The sequence below is a fragment of the Megascapheus bottae genome, chromosome 8 (genome assembly GCF_031878675.1).
Source record: "Megascapheus bottae isolate mThoBot1 chromosome 8, mThoBot2.hap1, whole genome shotgun sequence".
Taxonomy (NCBI): Eukaryota; Metazoa; Chordata; class Mammalia; order Rodentia; family Geomyidae; genus Megascapheus; species Megascapheus bottae.
Window position 1 is genome coordinate 6,319,058 of NC_143516.1, and position 18,996 is coordinate 6,338,053.

Here is an 18,996-nt window from a genome sequence, read left to right on the forward strand (position 1 = left end):
CTAAAGTGTTAGCAAAACCCATGGTACAGGTGAAGAAATAGGCAGAAGTTGTGGCTCATCATTCCAGGCCAGCGAGTGGCAGTGCAGGGCTCTGCTGCCTGAGCTCCTCTTCTATTTTATTTATTTTGTGTATCAATCCCAGGGCCTCTACCTTGCTAGGTGAGCAGTTCATCTCTGAGCCCCACCCTAGCTCCAAGCTCCTCCCTCCCCTCTGCCCGCAAGGCCTCAACAGTGCTATCCTAAGGCCAGTCAATAGGGAACTCTCTTACTGGGTTGGGTCAAGTCTAGATCACAATGCTTTATTTGTCTAACCCAAGTGAACATGATTTCTGCCCTAGAACTTCCACAAAGGCAACAGGGCAGGAAATCTATGAGCTGTAAGCTGGGGTATGGGGGTGTCTAAGAGCTTCTCCTCTGTTCTCTAGCCAGTCCCCTTGGACTGTAATCACAGCCACTGTCACCCCTCAGGGATCCTAACCCATATCTGTCCTGGTGACTCTAGGCAGTCCTCTGTATGAAGAATGATCCAGAAGTGCCACACCCCAGAAACAGGATCCTCCTGTGAGTCACTCCAAACCTCAGATGATAAACCGCTTTAATAACGAATATATTAAATCCACCATGGCACTGAGATCATGACTACAGATTCCACAGTCTGCCAACTCCACAGCCACTGCGGTCACCAAGAAGCAGGGTTTGTCCGCCAAGCAGACAACTCCAATCCATTCCCGTGAGACACGCCTGCCCTCTGTGGAGGAGAGCTCACATGCCAAGACAGGAGACTCCACTCCATGAAAGAGAGCTATTTCCTGCGGGACTTATACAACTGTAGGATGCATTTTTCAGAGATGGATGGCCTACCTGAGCCTTACCTGCCATCTTCTCTTTCTTGTTCTCTAGCCACAGCAGCAGTGTGGATGCCCACACACAGCATTTTAGGCAATGAGGCTAGTGACTCAGCTCTAGTCTGTTTCATGGGCTCCTCTCTGGGTGGAAGATCCAGAGCTGAGTCTCCAGATGCCCTCCACAGATCCTTCCTCCTTCCCAACCTCAAATCAAGCTGTGCCTACTTCAAAAACATCATAGGGCAAGGGGGTCTCCCTTCCTAGCCCCTTTCACCTCCACTCTTGAGTCTCCTTATCCTGGATGTGTGTCCCTCACATGTCCTGCCACACAGCAGGCACCCCGGAAGGGCAGTGACAGGAATCCTGGGAGATCCACACATCTAGGGTTTCAAATGGCTTCCATGTGGTGCCATGGCCTATGTTCATGCATTGCCCCAGTTTAAAATGGCTTCTATCCCCACATCCACAGGTTCCAGCCTTGGGGAATATGTGTTAGTCCCCCAAAATGGAAGCCATGATAGGAAGAAATGCCAATATCTGGCATCTTAATAAGATCATAGGATTCTGGATGCCAGAGAATCTGAGCACAGTTACAAAACCAACAATGGAGGGGCTGCGAGTTCGGTCTAGTGGTAGAGTGCTTACCTAGCATACACTAAGACCTGGATTCGATTCTTCGATACCACATTCAAAGAAAAAGGCCAGAAATGGTGCTGAGGCTCAAGTGGTAGAGCTCTAGCCTTGAGAAAGTCCAAGGACAGTGCTCAGGCCCTGAGCTCAAGCCTAGGACTGGAAAAAAAAATGGAGGAAGGATCAAGAAAAATGTGACATATATACAATGGAATTTTGTTCATCTATTCAAAAGAAGATGTCATTTTCAGGGAAATGGATGAATCTAGAAAAAGATAAGTGAAGTAAATGAGGCTCAGAGAGACAAAAAGCACATGCTTTCTCTCATATGTGGAAGCTAGATCTAAAATACAAATATTCAGGATAACAGATACAGGGTTATATGCACACATACACAAAAAGATGCTATACTGAAAAGAAGAGTCCAAAGGTATAACTCCTTTGAACAACTAGTGAACCATTTGGCAAAATGAATAACTGGAAGTGGGGGACTGCAATGGAGGACACACACACACACACACACACACGGAGGGAAGAAGCATGGGTACATGTGGTCAACAGATTCAATGTACTTAATGCAACAACTGAACTATGTAACTTGAGGATAGGGATGGGAAGGGGGAAATGGCAGACAGTAGTGGAGCGGGTAATGCTGACCGAGATGCATTGTACTCATAATCTGACTTCCGGAACCAAAATCCCCTTCTATATGTACTTAGTAAAAGTAAGTTTCATTAAAACAAACAAACAAACAAGATACTCAGGAGGCTGAGATCTGAGGATCGAGGTTCAAAGCCAGCCTGGGCACTGAAGAATGTGTGAGACTCTGACCTCCAATTAATCACCAGAAAAGGGGAAATGAGGCTTCGCTGGCTCAAGGGGTAGGATGATAGCCTTGAGCTGAAGAGCTCAGGGACAGCGCCCAGGCCCAGAGTTCAAGCCCTATGACCCACAAAACAACAACAACAACAAAAAAACAAAAAACAAACAAGATAGCTTTGTATCTTGGATGTCTATGGGCCTTTCTAGGATCTTTCGTAGGTGCCCAAGGCATCTATAATTCTAGCTACCAGGAGGCTGAGAGCTGGAGGAACAAGACTTGAAGCCAGAAAAGTCTAAGAGACTCCATCTCTAAAACAATCATCAAATAGGCTGAAGGCATGGCTTAAGTGGTAAAGCACCATCTGAGCAATTGCAAGGCCTGAAGTTCAAACCCTACTACCAGCAAAGCAAAGCAAAACAAAACAAAAACCCTTTGGCCATAGTCAGAGAACCAAAAAAGATGAGGACAGATGCAGTTAAGGTGCTTTCTCAACTAAAAGTCAAGAATTCCTGATCTGGAACTGAGGACCCAAGCACCGAGCTCTTACCCTGCCCTGGAAGTTCAGTCCACAGAGGGTGAAATGAGGCACTGAGAGGCAGGATGTACGTCCACAGCCCCCACTCAGGGATGGAGAGCCGTGTGGTTCCATGGGGTAATGTTGAGACTCAAAATATGGCGTTGCACCAGCTTGTGTGTACACCCTCTGCAGCACGAATCCACGCTGCCTCTGCTGCCCTCTCTCCCACCCCTGAGGGAACTGGACAGTCCTAACGGCCAGCAGGCCAGACACCAGCCCACGTAAGCACTGTCCCTCTCAGTAATTCCACAGGACCCTTCAGGAGGACCCTTCAGCTAGGCCTAGAAAGACCCATAGACATCAAGAATTTATAAGGTTGTCCACTTGCAGCTCTGTCCATATGTGGCTTGAAGGCCAGATGATCCAACACATCCAGAAACCCAGCCAGCTTGGTACTACAGGATGCTTCCTACCTGCTTCTCAGTTTCCTCTTAGGTAGGGCCAGTTTAGCTTTGTGATTCCCAGCTTAGGGCATAGACCCAGAATGTATAGGTTCAAATCTTCCCTCTGCCTCTTAACAGGCATGCAGAGTTGGTGAAATCCCCTCACTGTTCGTTCCTCAGTTTCCTCGTCTATAGAATGGAGTAACAAAGACTACCCCATAGAGAAGCATGAGGACTCTAGCTAACACATTGTGCAGAGAGTTTATAAATGTCACAGGTATACTTTGGACATGGCAGATGACCAGAGCACAGAGGTACCCTGAATGGCAAATCCAAGAAGAAGCGCTGTGTCCAGCCCTCAGAAAACACCTGCAGATGACACTGAAGTGCTTCTTGCTATGGGAAGTTTCTCTTCTAAATCAACTTGGGACCCAGTGAACACCTTCCACAAGTACACAGCGAGTGGGGGTGTCAAGATTCATTTTCTTATTGTGCAGGGAGCATGGGTGCCACCCAGAGCCCACCCCTGGTGGGACCCAGATCCTCACCAGAAGAAAGAAGCCCCCCAATCGGAGCTGTCATCACCCTGCTTCTGTGCCCGGACGGTAAGGTCAAAGCAGGAGCTGTCATTGGGCCAGGAGAAATAAAACACGCCTGAGCTGAGGATTTTTCTCAAGGCGAGCAGGCGGTCCTCCTCCCTGGCTTCTTCCTGCAGAGGGTGGAACTCGGTGGCCGTAATCTTGTAGATTTCTGCATCTGGGATTCTGCCCACGGACGTGCAGCCTGTCACCATCACCAGGAAGCTCAGGGAGGTGCCACCTGCACGGGAGATCACACAGCAGAGCTGAAGGCCCTCATTCAGGGTTCCCTTGCCACAAACCAACCCTAACCAGATGTCTCAGCTGGGGCCTTCCTGGGGCCTGTCACCTAAGCCAGGCGGAGCCTCTCAGGCTGGCCTGCCCAGCCAGTAGGGGTGACAGAAGCTCATTAGATATGGGATTTCTCACCCAACCCAGATCTCTGGGATAGGGACAACCACCCTGGGAAGTGACTGGGATAATGAGACCCTAAACCCATCCCAAAGGGACACCCCGTGATTCCCCCCCCTCCCCCCACTAACTGGGCAGCCCTGCTCCAGCCCCAGCCAGCGGTCCTGCATGGCTGCCACAGGCATCGTACTCCCGAATGCCTCTGATCTCCATGGCCAGCCTGGGCCCAGCTCTGGAAGGGAAACTCCACGCAGGGCTCTCCCATTCTACCCCCACCACTACCAGATGGGTATCGCCAGGCTCTGACCCTCCTCAAACCACTTGTTCCCTGACTGTGGCTTTGCAGAGATTTCACCGCCCCAAGCTGACAGTCCCCATGTCACCTACCCAGCAGAGACTCACTAGAGGCTCAGAGGCTCTGCCCTTAAGAGCCAGAAGACAAAGCCATCAGCCTCCTACCTTCTAGAGCAGCCTCTGCCCTCCCCTCACTGTGCAAACTCCTCCTCCTCTTCCTGGCCCACCACAGCATGTCCTCTAAGAAGCCTTCCCTTGTCTCCTGAGACACAGTTGAGGGCCCCTCCATGTGACAACAACTCTCTGCCAGTAGCACAGGTTATCTCCCCATAGCTCGGTATCTGAGATGATTCCCTTCCAGAGCCATGGAGATCAGAGGCATTCGGGCATACCATGCCTGTGACGGCCATGCAGGACCGCTGGCTGGGGCTGGGGCAGGGCTGAAATCCCCAGCACCCTCCTGCCTTGAACTCAAATGTCAGGAAAAAAAAGGGGCGCTTGGCCAAGTTTCCTCATGCGGCCACAGGGCACACCAGTGGCAGGCTAGAGCCTCCAGAAGAGGCGTGGAAAGTTTTGCCTTCTGTCCTTCCATATGAGCCAGGACAGATTTCTAATCCCACTCCCTCGCCAGCTTCTGCGTGGTTCCAGGTCCCTGGCAGGAGTCCCAGGCTGCTTTAAGACAGCCTGAGTCTCCAACAGAGGCTAGCCGCCTGGGGGAGGCTGGGGTACGCTTCTAGGCCTTGAAAGGCAAAGGGAGGGGCACCTTCTTGGGGTCAGAGAGCGCCCTCTGCCGGACAGCCTTCACATGTACAAGCTTGATCCTCCCTGTAGTCCCACAGGATGGATGGGTGGCTGTCAGCCCATTTTACTGAGGGCCACAGCCACAGGGAGGTTGAGTAGCCTGCCCACATGATGGGGTGGGGATAAGCTGGGGTCCAAACCCATTCTCAGGCTACCACACCACCTGGGTGTGGCCCAAGCTGAGGCTGGCCCGGCACTGTCACCCCCTCAGAGGACAGTACCACCCTGACTTCCGTAACTACCAAGACACCAGGACACAAATGAGTGGGGTCCCCAGGGAATCTGAGTCACTACCTGGGCATAGTCTTGGGCTGGGCTGGGCTAGAACAGAGCTAGGAACCTGCGGTTTTACCATAAGTCCACACTCTACCTGACTTGAAGTTAACAGTGTTTGGTCACCACTCTCCAGAAGGGTGTGGCCAGCCAATGCCCCAGCTATAAACTGAATGTGTCACCCCATATTCACATGCTGATGTCCCCACCCCCCTAAGGAGGCCTGTGGAGGTGAGGTAGCCTATGGCCCAGACAGCCTGGTGGAGGAACAGCCTCTGGTGCCATAGGACATGGGTTTAAACTCAGGTCACCACTTGAGGAGGACATAAAGTTACTTTAGCTGTTGTACATCCCTGAGTCCACGTCCCTGACAGATGTAAAATCAATCATTTGTTCATGTTCTAAAATATGCCAGCTATAACTGTAAGATTTGACTGTAAGCTGTCTGGTGGGCCTGGATGTTACCCTGCCAGGAGAAGGTCTGAGACTGGAATACAGAGCAGGAGCTTGCAGACTTATCGCTCAGTGTGTGCCAAGCTGAGTAGTGGCCATGCCTAGCTCTTCCACCAAGTTAGTAATTAAGGTCCTACTCAGTGTTGGTCAGCAACCTCACCTCCTCACATGCCCAGGACCCCAGGGATTCGGTAGTCAGAAAGATCCTGCTCCACTCGCAGGCAGCTCACTGACACTGGAAAAGCAAGTGTTTGAGGGCAGCTGCAGGTGGGTTTGAGTTCCAGCCCAGCTTCTTCCCTTAGGCAAATCTTTACCTGAACCCTCTGAGTCTGTTTTCCTTACTGAAAAGGGGTACACAAATACATTGCCACATTAGCTTATTCTCGAGATGAAATAAGTTAACCCTTGGCACAAAATTATGTTTAATAAATGCATTCTGAGTGGGGCACTGGCGGCTCTCAGCTGTAATCCCAGCTACTAAGGATGCTGAGATCTAAGGATCACAGTTTAAAGCCAGCCAGGGTAGTAAAGTATGACACTGTTCATTTCCAATGAACTAGCAAAACAGCCAGAAATGGAGGTATGGCTTCAGAGCAGCAGGTCAGAAAAAGCAAAAGCCTGAGCCATGGAATTCAAGCCCCAGTGCTGGCAAAATAATCACATAGACAAGTGCACCCTGTCATGTGAATACCAGGTATTTTCCCTAAACATTTCCTATTTGGATTTGGAAATGTTTATGATGAGTATAATCATCGTAGCTCAGGAAATAATAGGAAGACCCAGAAGAGCAGTGGCCAGCACACGAGCAGCTCTGTCTGCAAACAGAGGTGTGTGATGACATGTACAGGAGTTTTACATGCAGGGCTCAGGAAAAGCCCCCATGGGCTGAGTTTGGACTTCCCACAGCCATTCCCAACAGGAAGACGGCCCACACCCAACTTCTCCACAGCCATGTGTCACCAAGTGGGGCCATGCTCAAGCAGGTGTGCCTGGATGGGGAGGAAGGGCTGCTGCAGAACAGCAGACCCTGGGCAGAGGTGGCTGTACCTGGCTTGGCTGGGAGACGCAGGCCAGCCCACCTCTTCCGGTGAATTCTCTCCCTCACATCAGATTGCCAGTTCAGACGCAGTTTCCTTTCCTGTACCTCACACCCACTCAGCGTGGGTGGTGGCTCTTCTCCACTGGCTTGCCAGTCTCCGGCCAGTGCCTCCTCTCTCCAGGCAGGCCAGGAGCCCTGAGTGATGCCCTGGTCTCCAGTCCATGTCCACCCACTACCCCCCACCCCCCCTTAGAATGAACACAGATCCCTTGCAAATAACAAATATCTCTTCCCCCACAACAGACTGGAAAACCAGGTGTGGAAGGCAAACAGTGCAGGGCACACATTTGGATCCACAGCTGCCTTCTCTCGTTCAGGTGACAGCCAGACACCTCCCAGGTGGAGGAGCAGGGTGAGAGATACAAAAAGACATCACCACCCCAGCCAAACCAACCACGAGACGCCCTGGACAGGGAAGGGGCCGGCTACTCACCCGAGTCCAACCTGAGCTCCCCCAGGCAGCCGTAAGCATCGGTGAGCTTGCCATATTGCCCTCTGATGACTTCCTTCTCTTCCGGAGCTGGAGAAGAAGCACATGAGAGAGAGAGAGAGAGAGAGAGAGAGAGAGAGAGAGAGAGAGAGAGAGAGAGAGAGAGAGAGAGAGAGAGAGAGAGAGAGAGAGAGGCATAAGTGAGCTCCCACCCTTTCATTCACACTGCGCTTGCCAATCTGCCTTCCACCCACTTGAAAAAGGAAACACACAGACAATAGCTCAGCCCACAAACCCCATGTGTGGAGGCTTCTCTGGATTCTGGCATGGTAGAACTGCAAGGATTCACAGACCTTCCCGCCAAGGCTTGTTCTTAGGAAGTGCTCATGGCTTTCAGAGAGCTAGGGAAGGGGAGCCCCAGGGTGGCTGCCAGTGCCCAGACGGCAGCTTCTGGCTGGGAACAGGCTTCTTAGCCTGGCCTATCCCCTCACATCCCACTGCACATGCACAGAAACATTAGCCCTGTGCAAGGTCTTCATTCTTGAAGTCCTGGGATCTGCGTCCACCAGTTGGGGGCTATGCAGGAGGTAGGGCGCCAGGCCTGGGGCCAGTGAGTCTTAAGACAAGCTGCAGATCACGCCCGCTGGAAGGACACACCCAGGTCAAGGCATAGTGAGGATGAGACGTTTTCAAAACAGAAAAGCTAAGTGGACAGGCAGAAGTAGGGACCCAGTTTAGCCTGGAGCTGGCTTATTTAGACCACCTGGACACCACACCCAACCTGCATGCAGGTCTTGTTCTTCCCGGCACAAAATTATTAGTGACTATTGCAAGTCCCTGGTTATCGTGTTCACAAAAGGATTACTAGATAACCCCACTACACATGGGTTGCCACTTAAAGATGCCTGCCATATCTAACACAGGTTGTGGATGCACTCTTGCTGAACTCAGGAACAACAGCACAGTAACTCAGAGCTGAATAAAGCATGCCAAACATTAGTCTGTTGGTTGCTTTTTTCCTCTATAAGGCTCACTCCACCTTCTTGTACTTAGACATGTGAGAGAGCATTTCAGCACAGAGCTGGGACCACACTAAACAGGAAAAGCAACCATAAACCACCCCCAAAACAGGCAAAATGTGGCACTGGATGATAAATCCTTGTGCGTGGTGTGAGACAGGGAGGCAGCAGCATCTGGCACACCACAGCTGGGAACATGAGCACCGGGGAGATGTGAATTTTCACCATTCTGCCCATGTCCACAAATGACAGGGCAGCTGAAGTGGCTATGCATGCTGATGATTAGGGCACATTTTAGAGTCATTTTTAAGTGCAGCATGTACAAATAATGAAGTCAAGAATGTGGCAAGGTCTATCAGGAATCCTGCTTAGTGAAGCAGCCCCTAGGCCTGCGTGTGGAGGGGGGCAGGGAGTAGATCCTATCTAAAAATAACCAGAGCAAAAAGGCCAGAGGTGTGGCTCAAGTGGTAGAGCTCCTGCCAAGCAAGTGCAAAGTTCTAAATTCAAAGCGTAGTAACACCGTCCCCCCAAAAAGTTAATAACCAGATCAATAAATTAAATGTCCTAGAAAATTTAAGTGGATTAAAAAAAAACGGAAGAGGTCAGATTGGTCTAGAGATGATGAAGGAAATCACAGGAAATTCTCAGCATCCATAATCCCTTGATCCTGATCACTAAGCATACTTACTGGGGGGATTTGTCACGGCAAACAAAACACCTATGGAGTTAGGGTCTCAGCGCTCCTCAGAAAAGGTCTCGGGAGCCACAGCCCCACATTTGTTGTTGACCTGCCCTCCACCCCCACAGCAGAAGGGGTAGCAGAATGATACAGGACTCTGCAGCATATTACCATAGCACATAACTTAAAACAACACAGCACATAACTTAACACAGCCGGAGGGTTAAAACAATACAAGCATGTGGTCTCAGAGTGCTTGGGTCACCATCCTGCAGTGGGAAGCCCCATGCTGGCTGAGTTGAGGGTGTGCATGCCACTGCATTCCCCCTGGAGGCTGCCAGGCACAGTGCCTGCCTGCCCTCTCTCCAGCCGTTCCTTCCTCTCCCAGGTCAGTGGGGGAAACAGTGACCTCCACCTTCATGTCTCCCTCTGTCTTCCTCTCCCATCTCCCTCTGGTACCTTTAGGGGCCTTGTAACTACACTGGACCCACGCAGACAGGGTCACCCCTCCTCTGAGGGGCTTCGCTGCCCCAAGGGCCACATGCGCTGGCTGTACTTCTTCCAGTCCTTGGCTTCCTGCCTCTCTGCCTGCAAACTCAGCAGAGCAAGCAAGAGGAGGCCTCCATCTCCGCTCCAGAGACACTGGGGCGCTACCATGAAGTGTCCTTGAGGAGGGGGCTGTAGAAGTGACAACCATGAAGGAGCAAGGGCTCTTCTTGCCTGCCACACATTGCCCACCAGCCTCCCCAAGAGGGAAGAGGGAAGAGAGTTCTTATAGAAGAGCTGATAGATACAATAAAAGAATGTTGACACCACTAACCTCTAATTCAGCCCTAGAGGTTTCACAGTACCTTCACCCAGACCCTAAGTGTTAACTGCCTCTGTCTACCTTAAAACAAAGACGCCTCTGTGCATTCACTTGGCTGTGCCAATAGCTGAGCAAAGCAAACAAAACCAGGAAACTGCTAAACAAAGTGACAGGGTCCAGACCTTTCTTCGGGGCTGGGAAAGTGGCTCTGGGAAAAGCCTAACTCACCCCTGACCCTGCAAGATCAGAAGGCTTAGACATGATGTCCCCTGACACCAGGTAAATTAAACAAATGCCAATGGAAAAAAAGCTTTCCCACCTCCAAATTTTAAGAACAAACATGAAACTCTAGCAGAGCCACCTGGTCCTATTCTATTCCTGTAAATGACTGACCCCAGTGAAAACATCTGGATGGCCTACTGTGGGGCATCCCCTGGCCTGCAGAGGCCTTCTCGAGGGAGGTGGCACTGCTGGCAATCTCCTTCTCAGTCCCATGGCTGACCCCACCCTGTCCCCTGTCCTCACAGCACTGTCTTCTCACTCAGAAATAACTGCACCTCCCATCATGGCTACAATCACCCTATTTCCAAATCAGGTGCCGTTACTGTTCACACCTTACTATTTTTTGAGGCGGGGTCTTGCTATGTATCAAGTGACAGGTAGACCAAGAGCTTTGGAACTATCCATGAGCCATAACAAATCTTTGCTCCTTAAAGTCCATTTCTCTCAGGCATTTTGTCACAGCAGCACAAAACTGATTACCAGGCTCCCATTCTAAACTTCTGGGACAAAAACCCCAGCATACCTTTCTGGAGGACTTCATTCAGCCCCTGACTCTTCCCTTTAAGGCTTGGATTCCTTGCAGATGCCTCCCCAGAGAACTTTTCTTCTTTCCCAGTGCCTCATCTCTATACCTCCTGGGGCTCCCTGTGGACCCCACCTCCAGGCTGAGGTGCCCTGACCTTCACAATGCCCTCACCTGCACCCAGAGGCCTGGCCCCTCAGTGCCAGGTCCACAGCACACCCCAGCCAACTTGACCGTGTAGGCTGAATTTCACAAGTATGTCTGAAGGAAGGAGAGAGTCCTTTGCTGTCCAAACAGAAGGTCACAGGCCATGCACCTGCAAGCATGAGACAGTAAGGAATATTCAGGGAAGCCACTAGGGGAAGGGGCCCAGATGACAGGACACTCACCTGGCCCCAGCTGCCACCTGGGCCCAGTTGCCCCAGCTGGCAACTACCACCAGGTGGACATGTCTGGCAGGACTGCAATGTAGAGCTTTTAGGAGAAACAGGACCTCCTGAGGGTTCAGTGACCCCTCCAGGTTTCAGTGACCTCTTGAGGTTTCAACGTTGGCAGCCAGTGTCCGTTACTGCTGAGCTCCATAGGTAGGATGCACTCTGCATACCTCAGACTTCCGTCAGCCAGGGCCTCTACTGGGCACATTCTGCCAACTGCCTACCTCTGCAGGCTGTAGAACTCCACGGGCGCCAGGCCTCTCCTGGCAGTACACATTATAGATGGTATACCTCTGCAGGCCAGGTACCTTCTGCCTCTCATTACCATCTCAATTGATGGGCTTTCCCTTCATTCCCTGTCCCATAGCTTTTGTTGCATGGACAAGGGACCGTCCTGTTTCTCTCTCCTTGTTTGGCCTCAGCCCTCTTCCTGCCCACCTCCTGCCCCGAGGTTCAGTCACCCCTCACCAAAAACAAATCTCAGTGTAGATGGTGGTCAAACACTTTCAGCACTGGGTCCCAGCTGGAACCAGAGGGAACGGAGCCCAAGCAGGCACTTGGCACAGGACAGACCCAGGTAATATATCTTCATCTTTGCCTGTGGAAGGTTCTAGAAAAGATGTTATCACTTGAGTGGAGCAGAAACAAGCTAGTCACTGCTGCTGGCAGGTGACCTGCCCTGGGATTCTGGAAGTTCTCTTTGCAAATGGCAGTTTTGCCTGCCTGACACAGCTGCTTACTGCTGAATCCTGTCTTTCCTGGAGCCTGAGGTGATCACAAAGTGAGACATTCAGTGCTTAGATCAAAGGGCACAGGTGTTAGGGGGGGGGCTGGGCGCTCAGCCTTTACCTGCTTTATCCAAGCACCAGGCTGGTAGCAATGGGACCGCTAAGAAGCAGGCAAATGCCAGAAACAGATAGCAAGCAGACAATGTCTGCCTGTCCATCTCCTTGTAGAAATTTCCAGAGCAAAGCAGATCAGTGGATGGAGTCTATGTCCCCACAGCCCCCCACCACTGCAGCCCTCCAAACCCAGCTCACTACGTCTCCACTCTCTCCCCCAGCTCTCAGATCTGGAAACCAGTCTGCAAACCTGGTCCTCCAGCTAATAGCATCCAATGGCTGGGCTCCACCCCAAGCCACTGAGTCAGACACTCTGGGCTTGAGACTCCAAAGCCTGCATTCTCACAGCCTTCCTTCCGGAAGAGTGTAATGCTGCCAGCGCCTTGACAACTGTGAAACCCTCTGCCTGCAACCGCCATCTGGAGAACTTCAGTGAGCAGTTCTGAAAGACAAGGATTCTGTGACTACCTGAAGCACAGCTGGGCACCAGAGACTCACACCTGTAATCCCAGCTACCACGGAGGCTGAGAGCTGAGAATCATCATTCAAAACCAGCCTGTGGGGGAAAAATCTGTGACACTCTTATCATCAATTAACCACCAAAAAGTCAGAGGTGGAGCGATGGCGCAAGTGATAGAGGACTCTCAGATTGGGAGTCGCCACCAGTCCTTAACTCTCGTTTCCTGAAGAGGAAGCAGGAAATGATTTTCTGTTTTCCATTCCTCCCTACTTTCATCTTTACTAAAATAAATCCTTGCTAAAGCTTTTATCCTGTGAAACTCTTTGAGAAACACCTCAAAAAGGCTCTTCCGGAGTAGATCTCAAGGACTTGTCACTTTTTGTGGTAGCTGGGAAGCTCAGGAAACCCTCACTCCCTCTCTGATGAAATGAGGCAGCTCAGAGGGCATTGGCCAGCTGGTCCCAGTGATGTGACCACATGAGTACTGGGCTCTGAGAACTGAGACGGGCTGGGCCCCCCTCACAGGAGGGGCAGGGAGGGATGGCACTGGCTTCTGGCCAGTGAGGACACTGCCAGTGGGGCCAGAGTGATATAATAATACAGGGCAGGGCCTTGGAAACCGGGGAAAAAGGCATTTCCAGAACTTGAGTAGCTAGCAGGACAGAGGCCACTGCTGCATCCATGACACGACGTGCAGTCAAAAGATGAAGGCCATCATTGTCACTGACTCTGGGTGCTGCTGAGAAAAACTGTGTGAGGACTGGCAGTGGCACTCTCTGAGGAGGCCTCAGGGCCCTGCACTGGGGCTGGCCTTCACACAGTCCGTGGTGATGAGCAGAGGGCGGGACGGCATGTGAGCGCTGGTGGAAAGGTCTACCATGATGGCTTTTCACTCAGTGCAAGGAGTGAGGCCACCAGTGGAGGGTGGGGGGAGCTCAGAAGCCTGACTGAAGGGCCCATGCGGACCCAGAGATCCTAAACTTGCAACTAGACCATCTATGTGATAGAGGGAAACCCCAGAAACTTTCAGCTGCAGAAGCAAGATGAACAGAAGACAGAACAGAATGCTTAGCCACACGGATGGGACATAGTCATAGCAAGAGGAGGAAGAGAGGAGCAGGTGTGATACATTACTGTTCTTTGCCTTAGGTCACAGGACAGAGAAACAGTGGAAGCCCCACTGAACACAAGCACTACTTATCCAGACCTAGGGGCTTGAGACAGGGGATGAATCTTGCTTCCAAGAAGAGCAAATGTAGCCCAGGTATTCTATTCAGGACATCTGGAGCAGAGCTGGCTGGGTGTGAGCTGCCAGCATCTGCTCTCAGAAGAACCAGGCCAGGCAGGCTGTGCTCCAGGGAAGCAGGCAGGCAGTCACACAGACTGCGGGCAATTCTTTCTTTAATATTTTCCACAAGAACATGCCATAAGGAAATACCAGCAAAACCCAGAGCATGGGTCAGAGAAACAAGCAGGGCCACAGCTGGAGACTGAGGTACCATTTGTGGCCACACTCTGGGGCATGATGCAAAATGATCTTGTATCTCAGGGTCTCAAGAAGACAAGAGTGGGTTGGTTTGAGGTCAGGTGCCAATCTGGAGCTCTGGCTCCATTGGCTGGGGGGACTTTCCTTGTAGAGTTGTGGGTCTGGAGCTGAGGAAGCTCTTCAGAAAGACAATGGCTTCCCTGGGGCTTGAGAGGCTGTTGGAGGGTTGCTAAGCAAAGTAGAAATCAAAACATCTGTTTGAAACACTAGCTGAGTCCAAGACAAAGCCAACTGGCTCATTATTCACTGAGGAACTCTTCTGTCCTGCCACTGCCTTTCTCCCTCTCCAAAATATCCAGGCCACAAAGAGCCCGGGGGGAAGTGGGGAGACCTCAAAAAGCATCAGCTAAGCAAATGTTCCACCTCCAACCAGCTACAGAACGTCACAGCCCAGCCAGAGAAAACAGGAGGGAGGTTGAGTTGCCTGTGGCCAGAGCTGGAAACCAGCTATGGCTGGGGCCTTGGCACACTGTCCACAGCAGGCCCTATTCCAGCAGGCGACTGGCTGAGGTGACCGGACTCGAATGAGAGACAAGCCACCAAACCTTTGTACTACAACCTTTTTACCTTAAAACGAAAGATTTCAAAAAAGCCATCTGCACATATGGGGGTGGAGGGGAGGTGGGTTTGGAAAAACTTGGCACCAGCAGGGCTGTCTGGGAGGAACAGGAAAGGGGACCCACTCAGTTCAGAACCAAGCAGTAGAGGAGGGGCAGGGCCTCTTTACTGGCCTTCCACCCAACAGAGAATGAGAAGAAGCTGCGATCCAAGGATCCAGATTCGAAGCCAGCCTGAGCAGAACAGTTTATGGCTCTTATTTTCAATGAACCAGCAAAAAAAAAAAAAAAATATCAGAAAGTGGAGGCATGGTTTTAGTAGTAGTGCTGAAAAGCCAAGCAGGGTGTGAGGGCCAAAGTTCAAGCCCCAGAACTGGCACCAGAAAAACTAACAACAACAACAACAAAAAACCAATGCATACTTAGCCCCATTTCTGAGACTAGTGGGGGCTTTGTCCTTTGGAGTGGGACTTCACCATTCTCACTTCATTTTGTTTCCAATCAGAAAAGCATTGGGTCCCCAATCCTGGCTGGTGGCTCTTCCAGTTTCTCCACCACTTCTTCCTGAACAGACCGGTAAAACCAGTTCCTGGGTTTCCCCCACTGGCTCAGGTGATTCCTCCCCTGGGGAAGTCCCTTCCCGGTCTCCTCCCCAGTACTCCCACTTCCACCCCCGACACAGAGTGGTCCACATATCCCGGCCCCATGAGGCTCTGAAGGAACTCCAGGGAAGGGAAGGCCCCACCCCACCATGCCAGCTTGTGTGTGCCTGCTGCAGCTTGGCTCGGGAAAGTGCAGTCTAGGGGAGGAAACGCATGGAGACGCAGGTGTGGACACCTAGGGGTGCTGCTGGCTGAGGGCGCACAGGTTGAATGGGGACCCTGATGGAAAGTTCTCCACAGGGTGAGGAAACTTGGCCTGAGGGCCATAGAAGCTGGAGACACGATGAGACCAACAAGATGCTTATAGGCTCCCCACAGCCCATCTGCCTGCACTGATAATTCTGCATGGCCTATAATGATGTGCTAAATGTCCAAATGGCCCTTAGCAGGCCAAAGCTTCCCTAACCCCTGGAGAAATGGTGAGGGCAGAGCCGGGAGGGACCTGATCCACAGAGGAGCAGGAGGAACCCAAACACAGCTCCTGAAGGCAGTGGGGGTGGGGGCCCAGGGCAGGACAGGGTTTCTTTCTTTTCTTTTTGGCACCAGTCATGGGCTTGAACTCATGGTCTTGATGCTGTCCCTGAGCTTCTTTTGCTCAAGGACAGCAATGGCTTTTTCTGAGTATTTGGAGATGAGAACCTTGGCTGCCTTGTAACCACAGTCCTCAGATCTCAGCCTCGTGAGTGGCTAGGATTACGAGCATGAGCCACCAGCATTGGACCAGGCCAGGATTTCTTAACACGAAGTGTGACAGCTTGTTGGTACATGGTGGGAAGGAGAGCCTACATGCACAGGGAAGGTGAGAGGGAAGGCTGAGAAGTCAACCCAGCTTGATGATCGTTTCAAGTGACAGCTCTCTCCGAATCACTTTGACTTTCTCAGGAACACAGGGAACAAAGAGAAATGAGGTGCTGAGCCTCAGTTGTGTCACCCTAGACACCAAACAGCCACGATGAGAGACACAAGCCCACACAGGCCGAAGAGGGCTGGGCTCCCTGCAGATTGGCACTTCCTGCATCTCCAGCAGGGAGGCAAAGAGGGAGAGAGGCGTTCCCCTCTGTTGTGGCCACAACTAGGGGAAGGGATGCAAGCAGCAGAGGGAGGGAGAGGAGGACCTAGAATGGGCCGAGGCCCTGAGGATTGGTGGCCTGCAGGACTGTGCGTGGAGAGCTGGTTTCTGTGAGGGCTCATCCTGGGGAGAACCAGGTGAGGAATCATGGAGAGGGTGGGGTATGCTCTGGACCTGACCGAAGCAAGGCTGAGGAGTGGAGTTACAAAGAAAAGACAGATCCAGAAGGCCCACGGAGGAGCTGGACAACCCACCAAGATCAGGTCCTCCTGCTCCATGTCTGAATCCAGAAGATAGATTAAGTTTCTTGTTCGGGTGTCTGCATCAGGAGTGAGCCATACCTGAGTGGTCACCTATGTCGGGTGTGCTTCAGCCAGAGTCCGGGTGGGGGGCAGCTCTGGGGGAGCACAGTAGCTCACAGCCTAGGACAGCTAAATGCCCAAGTTGAACTCCAAGCCTGCCCACTCGCGATGTGGGGTGTTCACAGGCTTATGTCTTGCTGTATCTGGGGACACATGTGATTCTTACACGGTACATGACTAGAGCTAAGCATGCTGGGCTGGTGACAGAAGCCCTAACATCACAAAGGTGCATGCTTCCTGTCTTCCACGAAAGAGTACAAGAAACCTGGGGTAAGTACCCACCAGAATGAAGAGCGGCTCCCCAGTGGGGCCAGGCCCAGGGACTCAGAGCTACTCATGTCCACACCAGGGGTTCTGATGTCCCCTGGGATTTGGCCACAAGTTCTAGCAACAAAGGCCACCATGTTTGCAAATTTGGGCAGGGCCTTACTGCAGGGCCACAGGATCTTTCATGTGCTCACATATCTTACCTATAAGGTGAGCATTTCATAATGGGGACACAGGGGTCCCCTTTAGCTCTGGAGGCCCTTGGCTGGGCAAGGGGGAACCTCTTGAAAATAAGCTCCTTATCCGCCTCAGAAGCCTTCACTGAGGAATTGCACTGTCAGCCTCACCCTGGCCTCACCTATCAACTAGTAGGATGCCTTATCTTTTACCTGTTTCCCCCACCCCACCCCACACACTGGACTCCCCACATCCTCCAGGCCCTTCAGGTTCTCCCAGGTGAGTGGCTCTTGCCTCACGCATCAGAGTTCAGCCCTGAGCCTGAGGCTGGAGGTCTCAGCTGGAACCTAAGCAGGTGCTCCCTGAAGGAAAAGCCCGGTCTGGGCTTGTCTAGAAGCCTTTAGGGCCCACACAGGGAGTGTGCACATAGGAGAACTAAATGTCCCGGGGACAAGGGGAGGCCCTGAGCATGGAGACAGGGGTGCAGGCACAGCTGCACTGAGGCGACTGAGGGAGGATGATGCCACACAATTATACTCCATGCCTACATCCCAGGACACATGGACAGGAGGTGACCCTCAGCCTTCACCCATCCAAGCCTGGCCACACAGATGGCTGTGCCAGGCAGAGCGAGGGCAAGCTGCCCCAGCACCCGTGTTTTGTCCTTTGTCTTTCTCCTTTAGAGAAGCGCCTATTGTATCCCTCAGCAGTCTGTTTCTTAATTTACAGGCGAGGTGCTCTTTCACAAGCTATGGTCATCCATCTCAGCCTTTCTGTGTACAAAGGGTTGTGTGTGGTTTCCTTCTGGCTACTGCTTATCTTCTAATAATACCTATGGTATCTCCCCCTCCCCACCCAGTTCTGGGCTTAAACTCAGGGCCTGAGCACTGTCCTTGGACTTTCTCAAGGCTAGAGCTCTACCACTTGAGCCTCAGCACCATTTCTGGCTTTTTTCTGTGTATGTGGTACCCAGGAATCAAACCTGGGTCTCTGTGTATGCTAGACAAGCACTTTACCACTAGACCAAATTCCTGGCCCCTATGGTGTCTTTTGATGGGCTATAGTTTTAGATTTTTTTTTTTTTGCCAGTCCTGAGGCTTGAACTCAGGGCCTGGGTTCTTAAGGTTAGCACTCTACCACTTGAGCCATAGCACCACTTCTGGCTTTTTTCTATGTATGTGGTACCGAGGAATCGAACCTGGGTCTTCATGCATGCTAGTCAAGCACTCTACCACTAGGCCAAACTCCCAGCCTCAGTTTAGATTTTTATGTAGTCTAATTTGTGACATAGCAAACCAGATCCACCCACTGACTATGCAATTCATGGAACTGTGCTCAAAGTAGGCTCTTTCTTAATTTGTATATCTAAATCAAAATATTTCTTAAACCGTTCTTCTAATATGGTATCATCTGCATTGCTTAGAAAGTCTTTCCACATAATAAAGCTAGAAAGCATCCTACATTTTTTTTTCTAGTACTTTGGCAGCTGTAATTTGTTTCCATTTATATTAACAATCTCTGGAAAATTTGTGTGTGGGGGCCTCACATTCTAGCTTGGCTTTTTCCGCTTAAGTCTGGTGCTCTACCACCTTAGCCACTTGCTTTTTACAGGTCAATTGCAGATAAGAGTCTTGATCTTCGGATCTCTGTACCTGAATAGCTAGAATGAAATGTGTGAGCCACCACCGCTCAGCTGGAATTTAGTTTAGAAC

At 51.4% G+C, this 18,996-nt stretch overlaps 1 protein-coding gene across 6 annotated transcripts in view; it reads right to left on the minus strand.

Annotated features, from left to right (window-relative positions):
- Positions 1–18,996, minus strand: part of Synj2 (synaptojanin 2) — a 76,604-nt gene that overhangs the window by 46,852 nt on the left and 10,756 nt on the right. For all 6 annotated transcript variants that reach the window (XM_090337907.1, XM_090337903.1, XM_090337902.1 and 3 more), the window contains exons 2-3: positions 7,601–7,687; positions 3,807–4,077 (exon numbers count right to left, since the gene is read on the minus strand). In XM_090337907.1, the coding sequence (XP_090194033.1) occupies positions 3,807–4,077; positions 7,601–7,687 (358 nt within the window). The remainder of the gene's footprint in view (positions 1–3,806; positions 4,078–7,600; positions 7,688–18,996) is intronic.